Source organism: Leptidea sinapis, chromosome 23 (genome assembly GCF_905404315.1).
Source record: "Leptidea sinapis chromosome 23, ilLepSina1.1, whole genome shotgun sequence".
NCBI classification, from domain to species: Eukaryota; Metazoa; Arthropoda; class Insecta; order Lepidoptera; family Pieridae; genus Leptidea; species Leptidea sinapis.
This window is the reverse complement of record NC_066287.1, coordinates 906,585-925,654: the sequence shown is the minus strand read 5'-3', so window position 1 is coordinate 925,654 and position 19,070 is coordinate 906,585. Positions and strand designations below refer to the sequence as shown.

The window sequence follows — 19,070 nt, the reverse complement described above, 5'->3', positions numbered from 1 at the left end:
ATTGCCGTGCTCTATTAATGACGCCCAGTTTCTTTGAAGCCAATTGGGCGTTGCCTTCCAGATGACCACGAAATTGGCAATCGCTCAAGATTTCGATACCCAGTATTCAATAAAAAGACAATTTTATTTAATTGAACGAACACAACATTTAAATAACCAGTATAACTTATTATTTTATGTAAATAAAAATAATATATTTGAGAGTATTAGTTTCTGTCATTAAACCTTACCTTAACTTATTAAATCCAAATCCCTTTAGAACGTAAAGAAGTAACAAATATAAATTCAAGCCAATAAATAAACATACAAACTTTCCCCTTTATAATATGATTGTTATTTTTCATTAAAAACGTAAAAAACCTCCGACTGAACAGATCTTGATCGGAAAATGGGACAGACTGACGAACGTAAAACTTATAGCAACGCACGTTTTTGTCTGGAATTAAAAAAATACCTAACTGCTACTCCACTGATGTCACTGTCCAAATCGGGTTCTAAATTCAAAATACGCAGCTGAAACTGAAATAGTGTTTACATTGCTGCCTATTGACCAATAATATTTTAAACAACTGGAGTAAACGCAGAAATGTACAGACATAGCAGTCAAAGGTTATTATGGTGTCATTCGTGGCATGTGCTATATTTCGGCTTTGATTTTGTATGAGGTGCATTGTCGTTATGTATAGAACGTCATTGGTGCACACATACACGTGATCGGTGAACGTTACGTTTTAAAGTGAAGTGAATATTTTTGGAATACTGTTTCCCTACCCGATAATCCACGCTAAGTCGACTTCATATTTATTTGACTGACCTGTATAAGAAAGTCGCCTTTGATACCGGTGTGTTGCTCCAACTGGCTGACAGTCCACGTCGTGTTGTCGTTGTACTGCAGCAGCACTGCCATTTGGAAGGTGCTGGCTTGGAGCGTGTACCTGCAAATTGTGCCAAAAACCTAAATGCTAAGTATCAAGACGACAACTTTGGAAGAACACCCGTGTAAGTAGCGACCAATAATTTATTACATGTGGCAGCAGTCGGTAACATACTGTTTGGTTGGTACCAATGACATTCTAGTATTTCTATCGCTTGTTATATGGCATGGAATGTTCACTTTATCCCTCAGTTACTGAATGAATAAAACGCACCCCATTCTCGACTCAGACAGTGTTGGCATTTTCATTTTGTTTAAACTAAAAAGTTTGCATACTTATCAAGAATTATTTTGCCGCTAAGCACGCATATGTAAGCATTATTGTGTAGGGAAATTACTGGGCAAATGAGACTTAACATCTTTTGTCTCAAGATGGCGAGCGCAATTGTAGTGCCGCTACGAATTATTGGGTTTATCAAGAACCCGGAGTTTGAGAAGAAGCGGCAATGCATTGTAATGGGCAGGGCGTTTCAACTACCATCAGCTGAACGTCCTGCTCGACTTGTCTCTTATTTTCAGAAAAAAATACGAAATTTATGCAGTTTATAGGTCCGTCATTATATATGTAATAAATTGTTTAATCTTGCAGAAAGATAAGGAACTGACTCTGATCTGACAACCAACACACAACTTGAGAATTGAAAAAGATATTTACGACTCATGCCGTACATGAACGAACCCGAGAGGTCGCGGCTCTGAGTCCCGCATCCTTCATAAATTTTGGCTACAAATTTAATCAAATCAAATCAAGTCATTTATTTGCATAGATTGAGTGGGTACATTGGTGTTACATTGTAATCATAGATGCTAACAATCTGCCGGGTAGGCATGCATAAATAATATTTTACAATTCTAAGTTTACAGTGAAAAACATACAACATAAAACCAAATTATTCATAAAAGTCTATCCACCATAATATTATAAAAACGTGAAAAATAAAAATTGCTTACTAAAAATGTTTATTTGAAATATCTAAATTAACTTATTCTAATGACTATAGATACATCTCTGTTAAATACTCTTTAACTGAATAATATTTCTTCGTCATTAAAAATTCCTTAATTTTATTTTTAAAAGAGTTAATATTTAAGTTTTGGTCTGCTGATGATGCTGGTAGTTTATTATATGGTTGAGGAGCTATATTAAATATAATATTACCAAAAATTACCGTTGTATGCTGCGTGAAACATATTTTATTTTTTCTGCGTTTACTATCAGAGTAACTAAATAGTTGATCATTTGTTCTAATGAATACTAGCACTTCATATATATATAGGCACGAGAAAGTAAGTATTTTAAATTTATCAAAATATGGTTTACATGAATCAGTGGGGCTTAACTGAAATATAGCTCTTATACATTTTTTCTGACATTTAAAGACTCTATCCTTATCTGTGGAATTTTCCCAAAATATGATCCCGTACCGAATATTTGATGTGACATATGCGTTAAAAGCTTCTAACACTGCGGACTGGTTTACTACTTTAGACAGCATGTGCAGTGCAAATGAAATCTATTTAGCTTCATGCACAAATTTTCAATATGGGTTTTCCAATTCCAATTTAGGCAATCATCAATATGTAGGCCTAAAAATTTTGTTTGTGTTATTTCAGATATTTTTTTACTTAGATAATTAATGTTCAATGCTATCTTATTGCGTCTATTTACAAATGTCATTATGCTAGTTTTGTCAAGATTTATGATTAAATTGTTACATGACAACCAGTTTATAATATTGCTTATAGTATTATTTATGTCACTTTCAAAAAAAATTAAATATTCACTTATAAATATCACTGTGCTGTCGTCAGCAAATAGAATCATCTCATGGTTGGTTACCGTAGGGAAAAAGGTTTATATATGTTATGAACAACAATGGACCTCATATTACCCGCGGTACTCCAGTGGTTACGGTTAGTTGTTACGTTAATTTGTACAATTATAGGTAAGTGTTGATCAGTCGCACAATTCTCTCTTCATCAGTAAGGCTACTCACCTATTCTTAAAGCAGTTGGTCACGAGTTCTCCCTTGCTCATGTTGTAGAGCCAGTTGAGCTTCCGGCCCGAGTGCTGCGACGAGTAGAAGGTCGTGAACCTGTGCACGGAGCGCTCCAACTGACGGGAATATAACACATTTCAGGGCATACGTTCAGAACTAATTGTATTATGGAAAAGGAGGACAAACGAGCATACGGGTCACCAGAGGAATCACAGGAGCGTTGCCGGCCTTCGTCGTGTCATGCCGTATTCTGCCGGAAACACCGCAAAAGGAGGCTAGCTGAATCCATAGCTTTGTAGTACACGGAAGAAAGGTACTTTCTTTCGCACTGTGGATTAAAGCCACACATCTAGATAGTCGGATGATATCCTAATTTGTGGTGTGTCGTGAGAAGGTGGAATTCGGCAGCAGGCATCAAGTGAAAGAGCTCTTCGGAACACTCCCCGTGTTAAATGCGTTTGAAGACACAAAATGAGCCTACCCAATACGTTCACAAAGCACTGCGTCCCCGACAATTCGAGCTGATATGCGTTGATCGCCAATCGAGCTGATACTGGGGTGCGCCAGACCAGAGATGACAGCCGGAGCTGCGCTTTGTACAGCGCTAGAATGTGGGCTGGCTTGAAGTATTGCCGTGCTCTGTTAATTATTAATATTAAGATATATGCGTGTGGTGACGTCATCAACTAAGTTTTAAATTGTTGAAGTTGATATGTTATTTTTATTCAATAATCTAAATTCAACAATTACTATCAATTTTATTTCATAAGTTAAGCGCGAAGCGCGTATCTATGTTCTCAAGGGCCTAAAAATCAAAATATCAACATTTTGTCGAATAAAATTTTATTTAAAAATTATAATGTGCGTATATATTATGATATACAAAGCACATCGTAAGAAAGATAAATGATTGTTGAATAACCAAAAAAAAAAATTAATTGATTAATTACTATTTTTACATAAAAATAAACAAAAGAGTCCTCATGGCGGGGTAAACAATAACATGTGATAATATAAATTTTTATTTTTATTATTTATGCGGGAAGCCATAAAATATAAATAGCGGTATGATTTTGTTTTGTGTAGTTATATTTTTTTTTTTGCTGGGACTTACCGAGATTAAGTCTTTGAGTAGCAATATGTTAAATTTGTTGAATATTATGAGTATCGTTGTATATCGTAGTATAGTTAATCTATTAGTTAAATTTATTGGTTGAGAGTTATATACATCATCTCTTATATAGAAGTACAACTATGATATTTCTAATTATAAGTGGTCACCTCGGTTGGCAGCTGGAAGGAGGTGGACTGCTGGAAGGGCCAAGAGCCGGACGACAGCACCTGGATGCTGAAGTCGATGTGCAGAGGAACCTCGCTGCTGTTGGCTATGTGCTTTCGGAAGTTCTCGTTCAGATCTTTGGATACGCCTATGTCCTGGAATCAATTTTACTGTGTTTAAAAAATAATAAGGATGTAAATGAAGCTCTTTTGGCTCTTCAATTAATAAAAAAATTCCCGCACATTAATATTAAACGTGAAAGTTTTACATATCTATGGTGGCGGCACTTTGCACTATGTTCAATCTACAACTCTATTCACTCTGGTTTTGTACAATTGAAAATTAATGAGGAATTGTAAAATAAATATAATCATTTCATATTGTTAAAAAAATCAACTGAAGCAATATCTTTTAATGTTGTGTCTCTTTGTAGAACAACATTTATAGTTTTTGTTTGGATGAACAACTTAATACAAATATTTATTTATCACTGTATGAATTTTGAGCTGTTGATTCCTATACTATTAATAGTATGGCATATATTAGCTCTTTTGATGGTAAACACATATTTTTGATGAGCGTGGCTTTCTCATTATATTATAATATTTATAATTTTGTTCATAAAGCCAAATTTCGATTGTATAACCAATCCATACCTGGAACATTCTCTGCAGCTTGCTCGTATATTCGAAGCCGCAGGCCTGCTTTAATTTTGAGATCATTGAGGCCTGAAACACAATACATTAACAATATTCAGGATATTATAATAACAATTAGAATATTTAAATTACCTTTATATGCAATTTAGCTTTAAATATATCTTTGCTTAAACTACAAATATATTAATTAACTTTATTTATAAAAACATAAGTTTCCTAAAACAGGATCATCAAGCCACCACAAGTGTGAAACATGGATCGGATATCGCCAACCATATTTTAGGGAAGGGAACGACCCGCACCACAAGTAAAGGTACCCATGTCGTATCGTCTTAGAGACACAAAAAATATTTGAATCCACACTGTGGATGAACGCTCAATTAAGGCTTCAAGACATTGACGTACAATAAACAACTAGACTCACAATCACAACCAAAAATTGTCTGAAGCAAAAGTCTGCCTACGCGTCTATTAGGCAGAGTTTTCGTTCAGTTGTGTTTCGACAGCGGTTGGAACAGAACGCCACGCAATGACAAAATCTTCAGTGTAATACTGTCCAAATAACAGTGAATCCAAACTAAACAACTAACCAAACAAAAATGATGTGATGTGAATGTGTTAATTGTATGTCAATGCTTTAAGATTTAACAAAATTAGCAGTTGTTGAGACCGGCAGTCTCTATCTATACAAGTGAAAACTAAGCACTTTTTTTTTAATACAATTTAAATCCATCTTCAGTGTTTTTCATCGGTGTCAAGATCATATGTCTTAATTGGCAGCTTCAAATCTACATCCTTCTTTTTAATGATACGTCTTTGTAACACGTAAAATTGTTTCACTATTTTATTATTATTATTATTTTTCTTTTACCACCATCTAAAACATGTTCGGGATCTAGGATCTAAATAAATATGAAAAACGGATATTTAAAATAACGCTAATCCCACAACGCGCACAGTATACGGCCGCTGCGCCGTGCGCCAGTCATGAGCATGTCGGTTACGGAACCCATACGATTCTCCGTTACGAAAAAGTGTCCAACTCGACTATAGAAGATTTCACTTCAAATTTACCTCAGCATCATCACTGGCAGACATGTGCTGCACAAGCCGTTTGGCCAACATCTTGCTGTAGAACTTCTGGAAGACATCCTTGTCTTCTATGTACTTGAACACAACCATCTGGAATAAACCAATCGCATTATTTAAGAGATATAATTAGTAATCTAGCAAACAACAATGCTTCAATATTAAACGTGTTTTTATATCACTACCTTATTTATTTATTTGGAAACCCAACAATCGCACACTACCTATCATACGGGTCACCTGTTGGTAAGTGATCACCGCCGCCCACATTCTCTTGCAACACCAGAGGAATCACAGGAGAGTTGCCGGCCTTTAAGGAAGGTGTACGCGCTTTTTTTGAAGGTACCCCAAGTCGTATCGTCCCGGAAACACCGCACAAGGAAGCTCATTCCACAGCTGTGTAGTACGTGGAAGAAAGCTCCTTGAAAACCGCACTGTGGAGGACCGCCACACATCCAGATGGTGGGGATGATATCCTAACTTGTGGGGTGTCGTGATAAGGTGGGATTCGGCGACAGGAATCAGGTTAAACAGCTCTTCGGAACACTCCCCGTGATAAATGCGATAGAAGACACACAATGAAGCGACGTCTCTACGCAACGCCAAGTGATCCAGCCGTTGACAGAACACTGGGTTCCCGACAATTCAAGCTGCTCTGCGTTGCACGCGGTCAAATGGATCGAGCTGTTACTGGGGTGCGTCAGACCAGAGATGACAGCAATAATAATTTGTAGACCGTTAGTATGTGGGCCGGCTTGAAGTATTGCCGTGCTCTATTAATGAACCCCAGTTTCTTTGAAGCCAATTTGGCTTTGCCTTCCCGATGACCACGAAATTGGCAATCGCTCGAGATTTCGAGACGTGTTGTCGAAGAGCGGTAATACGACAAATGGGGTTTTTTAGTGGTAAACGCGCAAAGTTGAGTCGTCTGGGGGTTAAATTGGACAAAGTTCAGTTTTCCCCATTCCGCGACCTTCTCAAGAGAGGACTCGATAGAAGACACAAGTTTCTCCTGACACTGGTCGACGATTTCCCAAGAGAGACCTGCATGGCCCGTGTATACGGCATCACCAGTGCTGTCGTCCGCATAGCAATGTATGTTGGAGGTGTCCAACATATCATTGATATGCAGAACACACAACGTGGGAGACAGCACACAGCCTTGGGGCACTCCAGCATTCACGGGCTTCGGGTTTGAGCAATATCCGTCGACAACGACCTGTATGCTACGCCCAGTGAGGAAGCTGGAGGTCCACTTGCACAAGCTCTCGGGAAGCCCAAATGATGGAAGTTTTGAGAGGAGCGCCTTGTGCCATACACGATCAAAGGCCTTCGCTATATCCAGGCTAACTGCCAGGCCTTCCCCCTTGCTTTCAATAGCCGCAGCCCATCTATATGTTGGTATACCAGAAGATCACCTGCCGACCGACCATGGCGAAACCCGTATTGTCGGTCGTTGATCAACTGGTGACCCTCTAGGTATACCAAGAGCTGACGGCTAATTATGCTCTCCATGATTTTGGAGAGCAGGGAGGTAATAGCAATAGGCCTGTAGTTTGCCGGATCCGAACTCCTTTTTTTTGGATCGGATGGACAAGGGCTGACTTCCATGAGTCAAGGACTACGCCTTTAGAATAAGAGTGCCCGCGTTAGCACCGGCGTCAACTCAGGGGCACACGTTCTAAGCACGATTGGAGAAATGCCATCCGGCCCGCTCGACTTCCTGACGTCCAACGAAAACAGAGCTCGCCTAACAGTTTTCTGTCTGAACTGTACTTTAGGCATAGAGCTCTGACACCGCGGGATGGTCGGCGGTGTTTTTCCGTTCTCGTCAAAAGTCGAGTTGGAGGCGAAAAGAGCGCACAAGAGATCAATGTACGAGAGGCGGCACTAACCACTTGGTTGAGGGTGTCTTCTAGCTCAGCCTCCTCTGGATTCTTGCTGGACTTCTTCAGCAGAAGGTCGCAGTACTTCGCGAGCAACTCGGGACTCTTCGACGAAGAGTTCGCTGCCTTTGTCACCGCATTACCTGGAATAATTACACTGTGCTATACCAAAAATTAAAATAATTTACTGCCCCGATATTCTCTCGTCAATTAATGTATCCATCCCATGAGACTCCCGACACTCGATACTATTTTTTAATAAATACTCCAAAGTTTACCAGTGGGAGGCTCCTTTGCACAGGAAGCCGGCTAGATTTTGCGTACCACAACGGTGCCCATTTCTGCTGTGAAGCAGGGTTTACTGTGTTTCGGTCTGAAGGACGCCGCAGCTAGTGAAATTACTGGGCAAATGAGACTTATCTCAAGGTGACGAGCGCACGCAATTGTAGTGTCGCTCAGAATATTTGGGTATTTCAAGAAAGTTCTTAAGTAGCACAAATAAAATTTAAAAATGATGTATTAGTTATTTATGCAACTGTTGTGTAATAAGGGGTATTAAAACACGAATGTGGATTAAAACATAATAGTATCACATGAGTGTTTTAATACCTAATTATCAACTGTTGCATACAAGACTTTATCTACACCCATAATATGAATCCTCTACAAGATTTTGGGACAGTTAGCTTACTGCTAACATTAAAACTCCAGTCCTAGTAGTAACCTAATATCATTAATTACTGAGTAAATACAAATAAACTAAGTATTAATGAAACAATTTTTTTTTAGTAGTAATTTACATTTTGTATAGTGCAATAATTAAAATTGACTCGAATGCTCAGCGTTTAAAATGAATTGCTTATTTTTTGTAAACAAAACAATAAAAATATCGAAGAAAAATGGCGGGCATTCGAATAACCTACTTTTTTTTACGGCTCGCGACGTTCTGGTAGTGTGGAACACGCGTAAACGAAAATGTTCTTTTTTTGAAATTCATACAGATACCACGCATCGAGCAATAAGAATGTGGCTGTCTGTTGAAACTCTGCGCATGAAGGGATCCAAAAAAAACATAGGAGTGTTGTTATGAAATTCAGTACAACATTACAACACTCTTTTGGATGATGTAATGGTTATTAGAACATTGGGTGTTTTAATGTTGGCAATAAGCTAACTGTTTCAGAATCTTTAATAGAGGATTTAAAGCATGGGTGTAGATAAAGGTATGTAACACTTGCATTTGGTTGTTGCCTGTAAATGCAATAACACTTAGATTCGGGTTTATTTCTTATTTATTATAATATTTAATGTAATTAGTGATTATTGGGTTGACGACGCTCATAAATAATGTTCGCTGCTCATTCAACACAATATTCTTAGATCATTTATCCATCTAGCGGCCGTTTTCAAAATGTATCTCTAGTTACGGATACTGTGCTGTCACCATTAACGGACATCCCTAATATTCAGTCTATCTCCTACTTGAGATAAAAATCGTAACTATCATTGACTTTTTAGTCTCAATAAACTTATCGAAGGTAACTCACATTATCCGAACAAACTGTTTGTCAATGGGACTACGATACCAGCGATAGAAGTTTGTATGGAAATTGCAATTCAGCGTCCCAATATAAGGCGATAAGAATGACTTATCGGGTATATTGGGACAGCTTCAGATTATTGACAGCAAATTACTGACAGTAGAAGGTAGTAATTTATCTCTATCTGTAGATAGTGTAATGGGAACGGCCGTTAATGACAAGATATTATCTATCTATAGTTATGTCTAATATAGTTATAGTCCAATGCTTTGTATAGATAGGTTAAAGAAATGAAAGTAAGCGTAAAAGGATAGATTTGTCCACCTCTAGTAAGTTAAATTAAGGATAGATAGGTTATTGAAAACGGCCGTAAATAGACTATGACAGCTGTGAAACATCGACAAAATATTGAATTTACGTGACATACGTTTACGATTAATGCGTCATTAGCTAACTGCTGAACCAGTTTTTCAGCAAATTTATAATTAAACTAGCTGACCCAGCAAACGTTGTATTGCCATATAAAGTAATTAAAAAAAGTTCAATGACAAAAATTATTGAGGTATAAAAAAGAGATGCAACCGATTCTCAGACCTACCAAATATCGTACTACAATTATTGTATTCGATTGCCATCTTGCAACCCTATATCGGTTTTGTGGATGGAACAGAATAATATTAAAATCACGATACAAAAGTAAGTGTTGATCGTAGATGGGTGAAAATTTGAAGTTGAATGTATTTTTAATGATGAATCATAATTAAACAAATTTAAAAAAAAATATTTGGGATGGACCACCCTTAACATTTAACGGGATGAAAAAAAGATGTCCGATTCTCCACCCTAGCCGATATGCACGCTAAGATTCACTAAAATCGGTCGAGCCGTTTCGGAGGAGCTCAATTACGTACACCGTGACACGAGAATTTTATATATTAGAAATAAAAGACATACTATTAATAAATCTGCCGCAAGCCTTATCGAGCGCGGCCACGAAGCCCGAGTCGTTGTTGAACGCGACCAACACGAGCGCGTTATATTTCTTGTGTACTTCCAGTATCGTGGACACGTACACCTTTGGATCCTGAAAATACATTATTTTTATTGTAATTTTTGTAGATTTTAGTTTTTAAATTGTAAAAAAAATAATACTGTATTAAAACGTGGTTAAAATTATGAAATGCAGTGGTAACTTCCATTCCGCGTCTGTCACGAACTTTTAATAAACAGTACGCTCAGTTTGATGTATTTCACTTATCAAAAATGAAGTAAAAAACGGAAATAATAAAATATTATCGTAAAAAAATAAAATAATAATAATAGGTAACGCATTAAAACGCAATACTCACACACTCCAACTATCTCTCTCTCTTACTCACACACTCAATAAATAAAAAAAACTTATAATTGAATTTACTCATATTCATATTATTACTATACATTATAATTGTGCGTGTAAAGAGTGTAATTTCTTAGTTGTCCTTATAAATTAATAAATAAAAAAAATTATAAAAATACAATTTCACCCATTGCTCATAAAACATCGGACTTATGAAACGACGCCTAACAAAGTAAGAATTTTGTCATACCAAACAGAATAGAAATATATTATTAATTTGTCATAAGGAGTAATTACGTCACAATTTCATGATTACTTAACGCCTCCCCCGTCCTTGTCACAGCTCGTCACACCAGTCACGATAATCGATAAAAATGTTTTGAACCCCTGAAACTTTGTTGACATTATTTATCACGTCTCGTTGGCCTTACTTTACAGTGGTTAGAGTATTACTTACAGTATGCGCGCTGTCTCCACACTTGTCGATAGCCTGCAGCCCCTGGGCGTGAATGTGTTGCTCCAGCAGACGCCTGAGCTCACAAAGCCCATCTGGGATCCGAGCCACCAGGCTGTACATTCGACCCAGATCCGTGTTCTTATCGGCATCCAGAAGTTTCTATAAGAAATCAAGATGATTTATGAGAACTGTACTGTTCAAAATGATTCCTAGAGTATCGGTTTAAGAAACTATCTCAGTATTATATTGCCGCCTGTTTTTTTCAATAATATCAATAAATAATATTTTAAATTATTATTAATTTAGCAGATAGACTCAGCTCTGCGGCATACGCCGTTAGAAAGATTAGAGAGTACACGAATGTTGCGACCGCTAGATTAGTGTACTTCAGTTATTTTCACAGCATCATGACATACGGTATTTTACTATGGGGTCATGCTGTTGACATTTATATAGTGTTTGCTCTGCAAAAGAGAGCTGTTCGTGCTATATATCAGCTTGGTTATAGACAGTCTCTCAAAGAAAAATTTAAAGAAATAAATATTATGACTGTTCATTGTCAGTACATTCATGAAAATTTAATATACGTTCGCAAAAATCGTCACCTTTTTGCTCTTAATAGTGATTTTCATTATTATAACACTAAAAATAAGGGATTGCTTGTTACTAATTCTAGTAGGCTTCATAACATACATAATAGCTTTAAGGGTAAATGTATACACTTTTATAATAAAGTCTCAGCTACTGTTCAGGCATTATCGACAATAAAAAATAATAAAACATTAAATAACTTTAAATGTTTTATTAAAAAATAGCTCTGTCGTAAATCCTACAACTCCACAGCTAAATATCTAAGTGATCGGACAGCCTCGGACTAGACTATGATTATTTTAGCAATAGCAATGACAGTACAATATTGTATATTTTATTAAAAAAAGCGCATAAAAAGAATGCTTGGAGAGTTTCTTGCGCCGCTTCTTCTCTCTCAGAGCGCCATTTGTTTTCGAAGCGGTAGTAGTATCTAGTATATTAGAAATGACATTGTCCATGTATTCCGAATGTCTCACCTGGAACTCTGCGTGGAATATCTCCAGGTGTTTCTCTATGAGCACTCGGTCGCAGGTCTTCGCGAGACGCTCCATCGTCGTCTCGTGCAGGTATACCTGTACACGACGCTGCTCCTCTTGTAACCTTTGTTCAGCCTGCAATATAAACAACAATATTTAAAAAAAAAATTTTTTTTGGCCCCTTTCTCTGTCTAAATGACAGGTCTGGTTAAGAAAAACTATATTATATAAATATGTCGGATAAAAAAACTACCTTTAAAAAACCGACTTCAAAAACTGAAAAGTATCAAGTAACTAAAAATTTAATTTAATACACCTTTTCCTTTCATAGTAATAAAATGCTATTATTTATATGTGCTACCTATTGATAGGTTTTAAGTCGGTTTTTTTAAACGTTTTTTTTTTTAGTGTCATTTAATAATTATAATATGCAATCGACATGAATGAAAACTAAAAAAGCCGGGCCCAAAAAACAGTTATCAATGGCATCTATTCTGGATCGAACTAAAGAAATATTACGTAAATCGGATCATAAATCTCAGAGTAATCGGTGTACATACATAAAAAAAATTTCGATCGAATTGATAACCTCTTCCTTTTTGAAGTCGGTTAAAAATATGCTATACTTTTAGTGTTTGAGTAGTAAACAACACGTTATTTGAAATAAAAAGAAAATATTTTGTACCTTAATCATATATTCGGTGACGGGGTTATTCCTCAGGAAATCAGTGCTTTCCCTCGTGTAAAATCTCTCTGTGTCTTCGAGGAAGATGGCTTCAAATGTCTCCTTGTATACTGCAAGGGTCTGTCCACGAGCAGATGGCTCTTCTTCGTTCAGTCCAAGAGCCACATAGCAGTTGATAACCTGCAACCATAATGTACTGTCTTAAAACCTAGTATAAATTAAATATTTGTTAAGGCGCGGACTGACTAGGATTGTAAATGCTACAACCAAAGGTACAATAATTGTGTTGATCATGAGGCTAAGCTGCAAATGGCCATTAATTTTACTCGTTTCTTTTTTTGTTTATTCAAAATGTACATATGAAATTTAATAATTGTTCGCTTTAAGTTTTAGAGAAGTACCAATTCTATCAAATTCTTTAAAAAATGAAAGCGATAACGCTGAAAATTCAGAGATTTTTGACTACAAAGTTTATTTTTGGGAAGCAATTTCCAAATTTTTTATTGGATATTTCAAATGATATATAAATATTCTATTCAGTCATTGTCACTGTCATGACATCAACAGTGACTAATGTCACTAATGCCAGTTAATACTGGGAACTGCAAAACGGGAACGCCAGTAACCAGTTCCAATCGGACTCTGGTCGGTATCGGACGTCACCGGGTTACGGGGCTTACAGAACAACAGTTGTTGCACCTGTGCCCAAACGCGAGACATAACATTTTATTGAAGCTTGAAGCTCTTCTCGTGGCAAACGAACACCATAGGAATCAGAATGAAGTCTTTACAAACCAACAAGTCTCGGGTAGAATAAACGAATGAAATGCAAATTAACGGCTTAGTAAACACATCTACAGCTGCAAACTATACCATATCGTTAGTTGACTGACGACTTGGTCAAGGTCTAGCCAAGAACACTCAGAGCCTTCCGGTTTTGCGAGCTTTCCAGCAATATTACAAAATTTAAGTGGCAGTGGAAACAAGAAAGTGAAAAAAAAAAGTGTACGCGCTTTTTTTAAAGGTACCCATATCGTATCGTCCTGGAAACACCGCACAAAGAAACTCATCTCACAGCGTGGCCGTACGTGGAAGAAATTTCCTTGAAAACAGCATTATAGAGGAACACATCCAGACGGTGGGAATGATATCCTATTTTGTGGCGTGTCGTGCGAAGGTGGAATTCAGCGGCAGTAATCAGGTAAAACAGCTCATCGGAACACACACAATCTAGCGACGTCTTTACGTAACATTAAGTTTTCTAGCCGTTCATAGAGCAGCTCTGCGTTGCAGTTACTGCAGAAACAGTGCGCACTAGAAAAGCAAGAGTAAGTCACTCACCCCGGAGACGAGCCTGGTGTTGATGGTCTCTCCGTTGCGTTCTCTCTCGATCAGCTTCAGCACCGCATTGGTCACCTGTTTGTTGAGGCACTTGAACAGGTTATCGCGCCACGTTACCAACGCCAGTTGGTAAATCTCATAAATGCCCTAAAATAAAACATGGTTCATATTAGCAATAGCGATTTAAATACTTCGGTAAATAAGAAGAGAGGGCGCTAAAACATAATGGAAAATTAATAAATCAGGTAATATGCAGTTTTATCATTAATATTAGCCTTTAAGATTATTTACTTATTATTTACTCACATTATTTTTAACAATACAACAGAGCTGTACACCCGTATGATATAGATGGCTATTTCTGATCATAATGTTCCATATCATAAAGTTCCATAATTTTGTAGTTCAGAATAGCTTGTTTGTGTGTCTACAATAAAAAAAAGTAAGTGTGTACTTATGTACGCACGCAAGAAATTATTATTCTTCTTTAGCGTAATAAAACAAAAAACCTTAAAAAAAAATTATTCCTCGTAGTATTTTACGTTTGTAGAAAACACAATATTGTAATAAGATGGTATTAAATACAACCAATGAAAATATTATTATAACGCATAATTTTGTTAAATAACGTGAAATTAAATATCTTTAACAAAAATATACATTTTTTTATTTTAAAACTTGTATATAAATTCAAAATTTATTTAATTCTCGTCCATTTGTTATGGTTCAGTAGATATTGGTAGCTGAATTATGATACAAATGGTCTAGTTGACCAGCTAACGTCAGGGTGTAGAATTTGCGTGAAGGTGTGCGCGCTCATAGTAAAAATTCAATCTGATAATATTTTTCTAACGCGCCGGAAGACGTAAAACTAGTGTTAGGTCATACATTGCCGTTGAGTATCATCACCCACCTTTCTGCCCTCCTCGCATTCTCTCTTCACCCAATGCCTGTTGAGATAGGAGCAGACGCCGTTGAGAACCCTCGACGAGAACTGGTACTCCTCCCACTGCTTGGTGTAGAACGCCAGCACGTCCTCGCCCATCAGATCCGAACCATTCTACAACATTCAAATTTTATTTAGTCTTTTTTCTCTCCAGCTGATAGCAAACATTTGGTGCTAGCGGTGGAGTAAACGAATTTTTATATTTTATACAAATTAAATTTGTAACCCGAATTTATGAACGATGCGAGACTCTAACCAGCGACCTCTCGAGTTTCGTCCGAGTGCTCTTACCAACAGAGCCAATCGTTCGAGTGATTAATTTATATTTTATTTAAAACTAGCTGACCTGGCAAACGTTGTTTTGCCATATAAATTATAAATGTAAACCTTCCTTGAGCTTCAACGAATCTAATACAAAAGATTTCATTGAGATCGGTCGAATAGTTTAGGAGTTATTAGGGAACATACAAATAAACATTCTCTTATATATATATATATATATATTTTGTACACAGTAAGTACAACATACATCAAACGCATACAACACACTTAATGTATACTACAATTTTGAGTTTTATTATATTACTAGCCGTGCCTGCCCGCTTCGCTGGGCGAATTTTAAAAGGAAATAAATGATATTTTATTTATCTTATTACAAATAGGTACAATAAAAAAATAAAGTAGCCATAAACCATGTCTATATATAAACTAGCTGACCCAGCAAATGTTGTATTGCCATATAAAGTAATAAAAAAAAAATTGGGGTGTAAAAAGTAGATGCAACCCATTCTCAGACCTACCAAATTTATCGTACTACAATTATTGTAAGTCAATACTTAGCTTTGGATCAATATCCATTGCCATCTTGCGACCCTATAGCGGATTTGTGGATGGAACAGAATAATATAAAAATCGCGATGCAAAAATAAACGTTGATCGTAGATGGTTGAAAATTAAGGCTTGTATGTATTGTTTATTGCTGTATCATAAAAAAATAAAAACAAAAAATTACGTCCAAAAAAAATTAAAAATAAATTTAGGGGTGGACCCTTAACATTTAGGGGGATGAAAAATAGTAGCCGATTCTCAGACCTACTGAATATGCATATAAAATAAAAAATAAAAATCAGTAAAGCCGTTTCGGAGGAGTAAGGTAACTAACATTGTGACACGAGAATTTTATATATAAGATATAGAATAGATAGATTTTCTTTTAACTTACCAGGTACTTAGTTGAAATGTACCAATATTTTTATTTCATACACACATGAATACGAATCCGGTAAGTTTAAAAGTTTCTTACCAATTTATACCCAGCATGCTCAACTTTTCCGAAGATATGTTAAATAGCAAAATGTATACTCAAGTTTTATTTTAATTCTTAGTCTTATTTCGATAATAATCAATGGAACGCCGTTTTTTTATTCGGTTACACTGGGGATCTAAGTATATAATTTATTGTTATTACTTATCCGGACCCTATATATTTTTTCATATAAATACCTATGTATTCGCAATACAAATAATTCAATCAATGATATTAATGATACAATCGATACCTCAGTTCTGTTCTCATCAACATTTTCTTTGGTGACTGCAGTTTTTGGACGACCTTGACAGGGATCATCACTGAGCTTGACATGTCCACGTTGATATTCAGCAAACCAACGATAAATTGTGGTTTTGGATGGGGCTTCATCACCAAATGCAGAAATCATCAGGTCAACACACTGTTTTTGTGTTATACCACTTCGAAAGTCATAATAAATCATCGCTCTAGAATTTTCTTGAGTCAATTCCATTTTATCAACGACTAAACAAGTTTGAAAAGACCTTGTAACAAGACCGAGAATATTTTTTAAATAAATACATGGTATTCGATTTTTGAGTTTTCAAAGGAGTTTTCCAAGGAGTTTTCAATTAAAAAGATTTAAATATGACAGGAACAGTGGAAATATTCCATTCCCGATACTTTTAGTGCAGCCCTCGTATTCGCTGACAAAACTCAATACAATGATAATTGTGATATTGTCCGAATGTCAAGCATCCTTGCAAATAGAATTTATTCGTCCGAATAAACCAATCATAAGCAAATTGACTATTTGTAAGTTTATTAATGTCTTATTACCAAAGAGAAAAAACAAACCTTCAATAAGTTTATAAGATAGATGGTGAGAAATTCTCTTAGCCTCTTGTACAACTCCAGACCAACCAACTGTGCACCGCCTGGGACTTGACCGATCTGGAAAGTAAAATGAATTATGATAATAATAATCTTTATTAAAAAAAACTGAATACAAGACAAAAATACAATAGATATGAAAAATTTACATTATATGAGGAAAAGAAAAAATAACCACACAATTGTTAATAAAAACAATCAAGAAAGAGATATTGGGTATGTTCCGATATGCACTGCGAACACTGCACAGTGCTATCACAGAAGAAAAATCCGTTCCGTTATGGACTGCCAGCATACTGCCGAAGTACCCTAGGGAAATATATGACGTCATGAATCGCCGCCGTATTCTTCTGTGAGCACTGGCGTTTTTGAGGTAAGGTACTCGCAGTACTTTGATCACGTGATCGGTACAAACCACTCGAGTGCCTAACGATTTATAAAGAATACCTACAGTTTAATCCCAAATATTTTTAATTTGACAGTACTCCAACAACAGTTTTTTTTAATGAACTAGAAAACTTTATTACACTCATTTGAATGCTGTTTCAAAAACTGCGGCTGAAAGTACACGGGATTCCGTTCCGTTTTAAATAGGTCGCAGTGCATATCGGAACAAACCCATTAATGCTCTAAGACATGGAAGGATTATTTAATAACTTAGAATGATACCAAACGAGGTAGCAGCGCGATTCGCAAAAAGGTACGTTCTCAGCAAGTGTTAGGATGTATATTCCTAACACTGATATTATGAACTTGCTCGATTTTTTGACGTACATGCTTTTGTGGCAGTAATGTGTGAAAAAATAATTATAATATTTGACTATTTATAGTATCCCATATCCAACAAAACTCAAAATTTAATAAATGTTATTTAATAGAAGAATTACTGTATTACGACATTAAAATTATCACGCGACATGTTACTTTTTAAAGGAAGCTCATTCAATTAAACCAGCACACCATATTTAAAAAAGCGGCCAAGTGCGAGTCGGACTCGCCCTAAAGGGTTCCGTAGCAAGTAACATAATATAAAAGTTATATAGAAAGGAAAATGATATTAAAGTATTTTAATGGAAAAGGCAAAAAATATTTGCTCAAAATCATACAGTGCAAATGAGCTCTCATCTATACTATATATATCTCTGGTACTACTGGTCCGATTTGAATGATTCTTTCAGTGTTGGGTAGTCCATTTATCGAGGAAGGCTTATAGGCTATGTTTTTTTTTCAAAATTAGGGATCCGTAATAAAATTGCTATTGTGTAACACAAGGTGTAAAATCGAAAACCTATTTTTGCGTGCGCTGCAAAAACTATTGACAATAGATCAAAATGATGTACAGGCTATAATATAGGCAATATTTTATTATTTATAAAACTATCGCGTGAATTATACTTTATATGGCAAAACAACGTTTTCCGGGTCAGCTAGTCATTTATACTTATTAAAAAATACTACTAACTAGATCTTGTTCAAACCAATTTTCGGAGGATGTTTGCATGTAATGTGCATGTACTAATGTACATCATATATATTTTTTAGTTTTATCATTCTCTTATTTTAGAAATTACAGACACATTTTATCACTATGGAAGTGTCTCTCGCGAAAACTATTCAGTTTAGAAAAAAAGTTTTGAAGACCTATCCAGAGATAACCTAACCTAC

General features: G+C 36.1%; 1 protein-coding gene across 2 annotated transcripts in view; it reads right to left on the bottom strand.

Moving 5' to 3' along the window:
- Positions 1–19,070, bottom strand: part of LOC126971360 (cullin-1) — a 48,042-nt gene that overhangs the window by 6,025 nt on the left and 22,947 nt on the right. For both annotated transcript variants that reach the window (XM_050817645.1, XM_050817646.1), the window contains exons 5-17: positions 17,370–17,465; positions 15,191–15,337; positions 14,278–14,424; positions 12,937–13,116; positions 12,252–12,386; positions 11,185–11,343; positions 10,343–10,472; positions 7,857–7,990; positions 5,947–6,054; positions 4,870–4,941; positions 4,216–4,368; positions 2,932–3,050; positions 815–935 (exon numbers count right to left, since the gene is read on the bottom strand). In XM_050817645.1, coding sequence (XP_050673602.1) covers positions 815–935; positions 2,932–3,050; positions 4,216–4,368; positions 4,870–4,941; positions 5,947–6,054; positions 7,857–7,990; positions 10,343–10,472; positions 11,185–11,343; positions 12,252–12,386; positions 12,937–13,116; positions 14,278–14,424; positions 15,191–15,337; positions 17,370–17,465 — 1,701 coding nt within the window. The remainder of the gene's footprint in view (positions 1–814; positions 936–2,931; positions 3,051–4,215; positions 4,369–4,869; positions 4,942–5,946; positions 6,055–7,856; positions 7,991–10,342; positions 10,473–11,184; positions 11,344–12,251; positions 12,387–12,936; positions 13,117–14,277; positions 14,425–15,190; positions 15,338–17,369; positions 17,466–19,070) is intronic.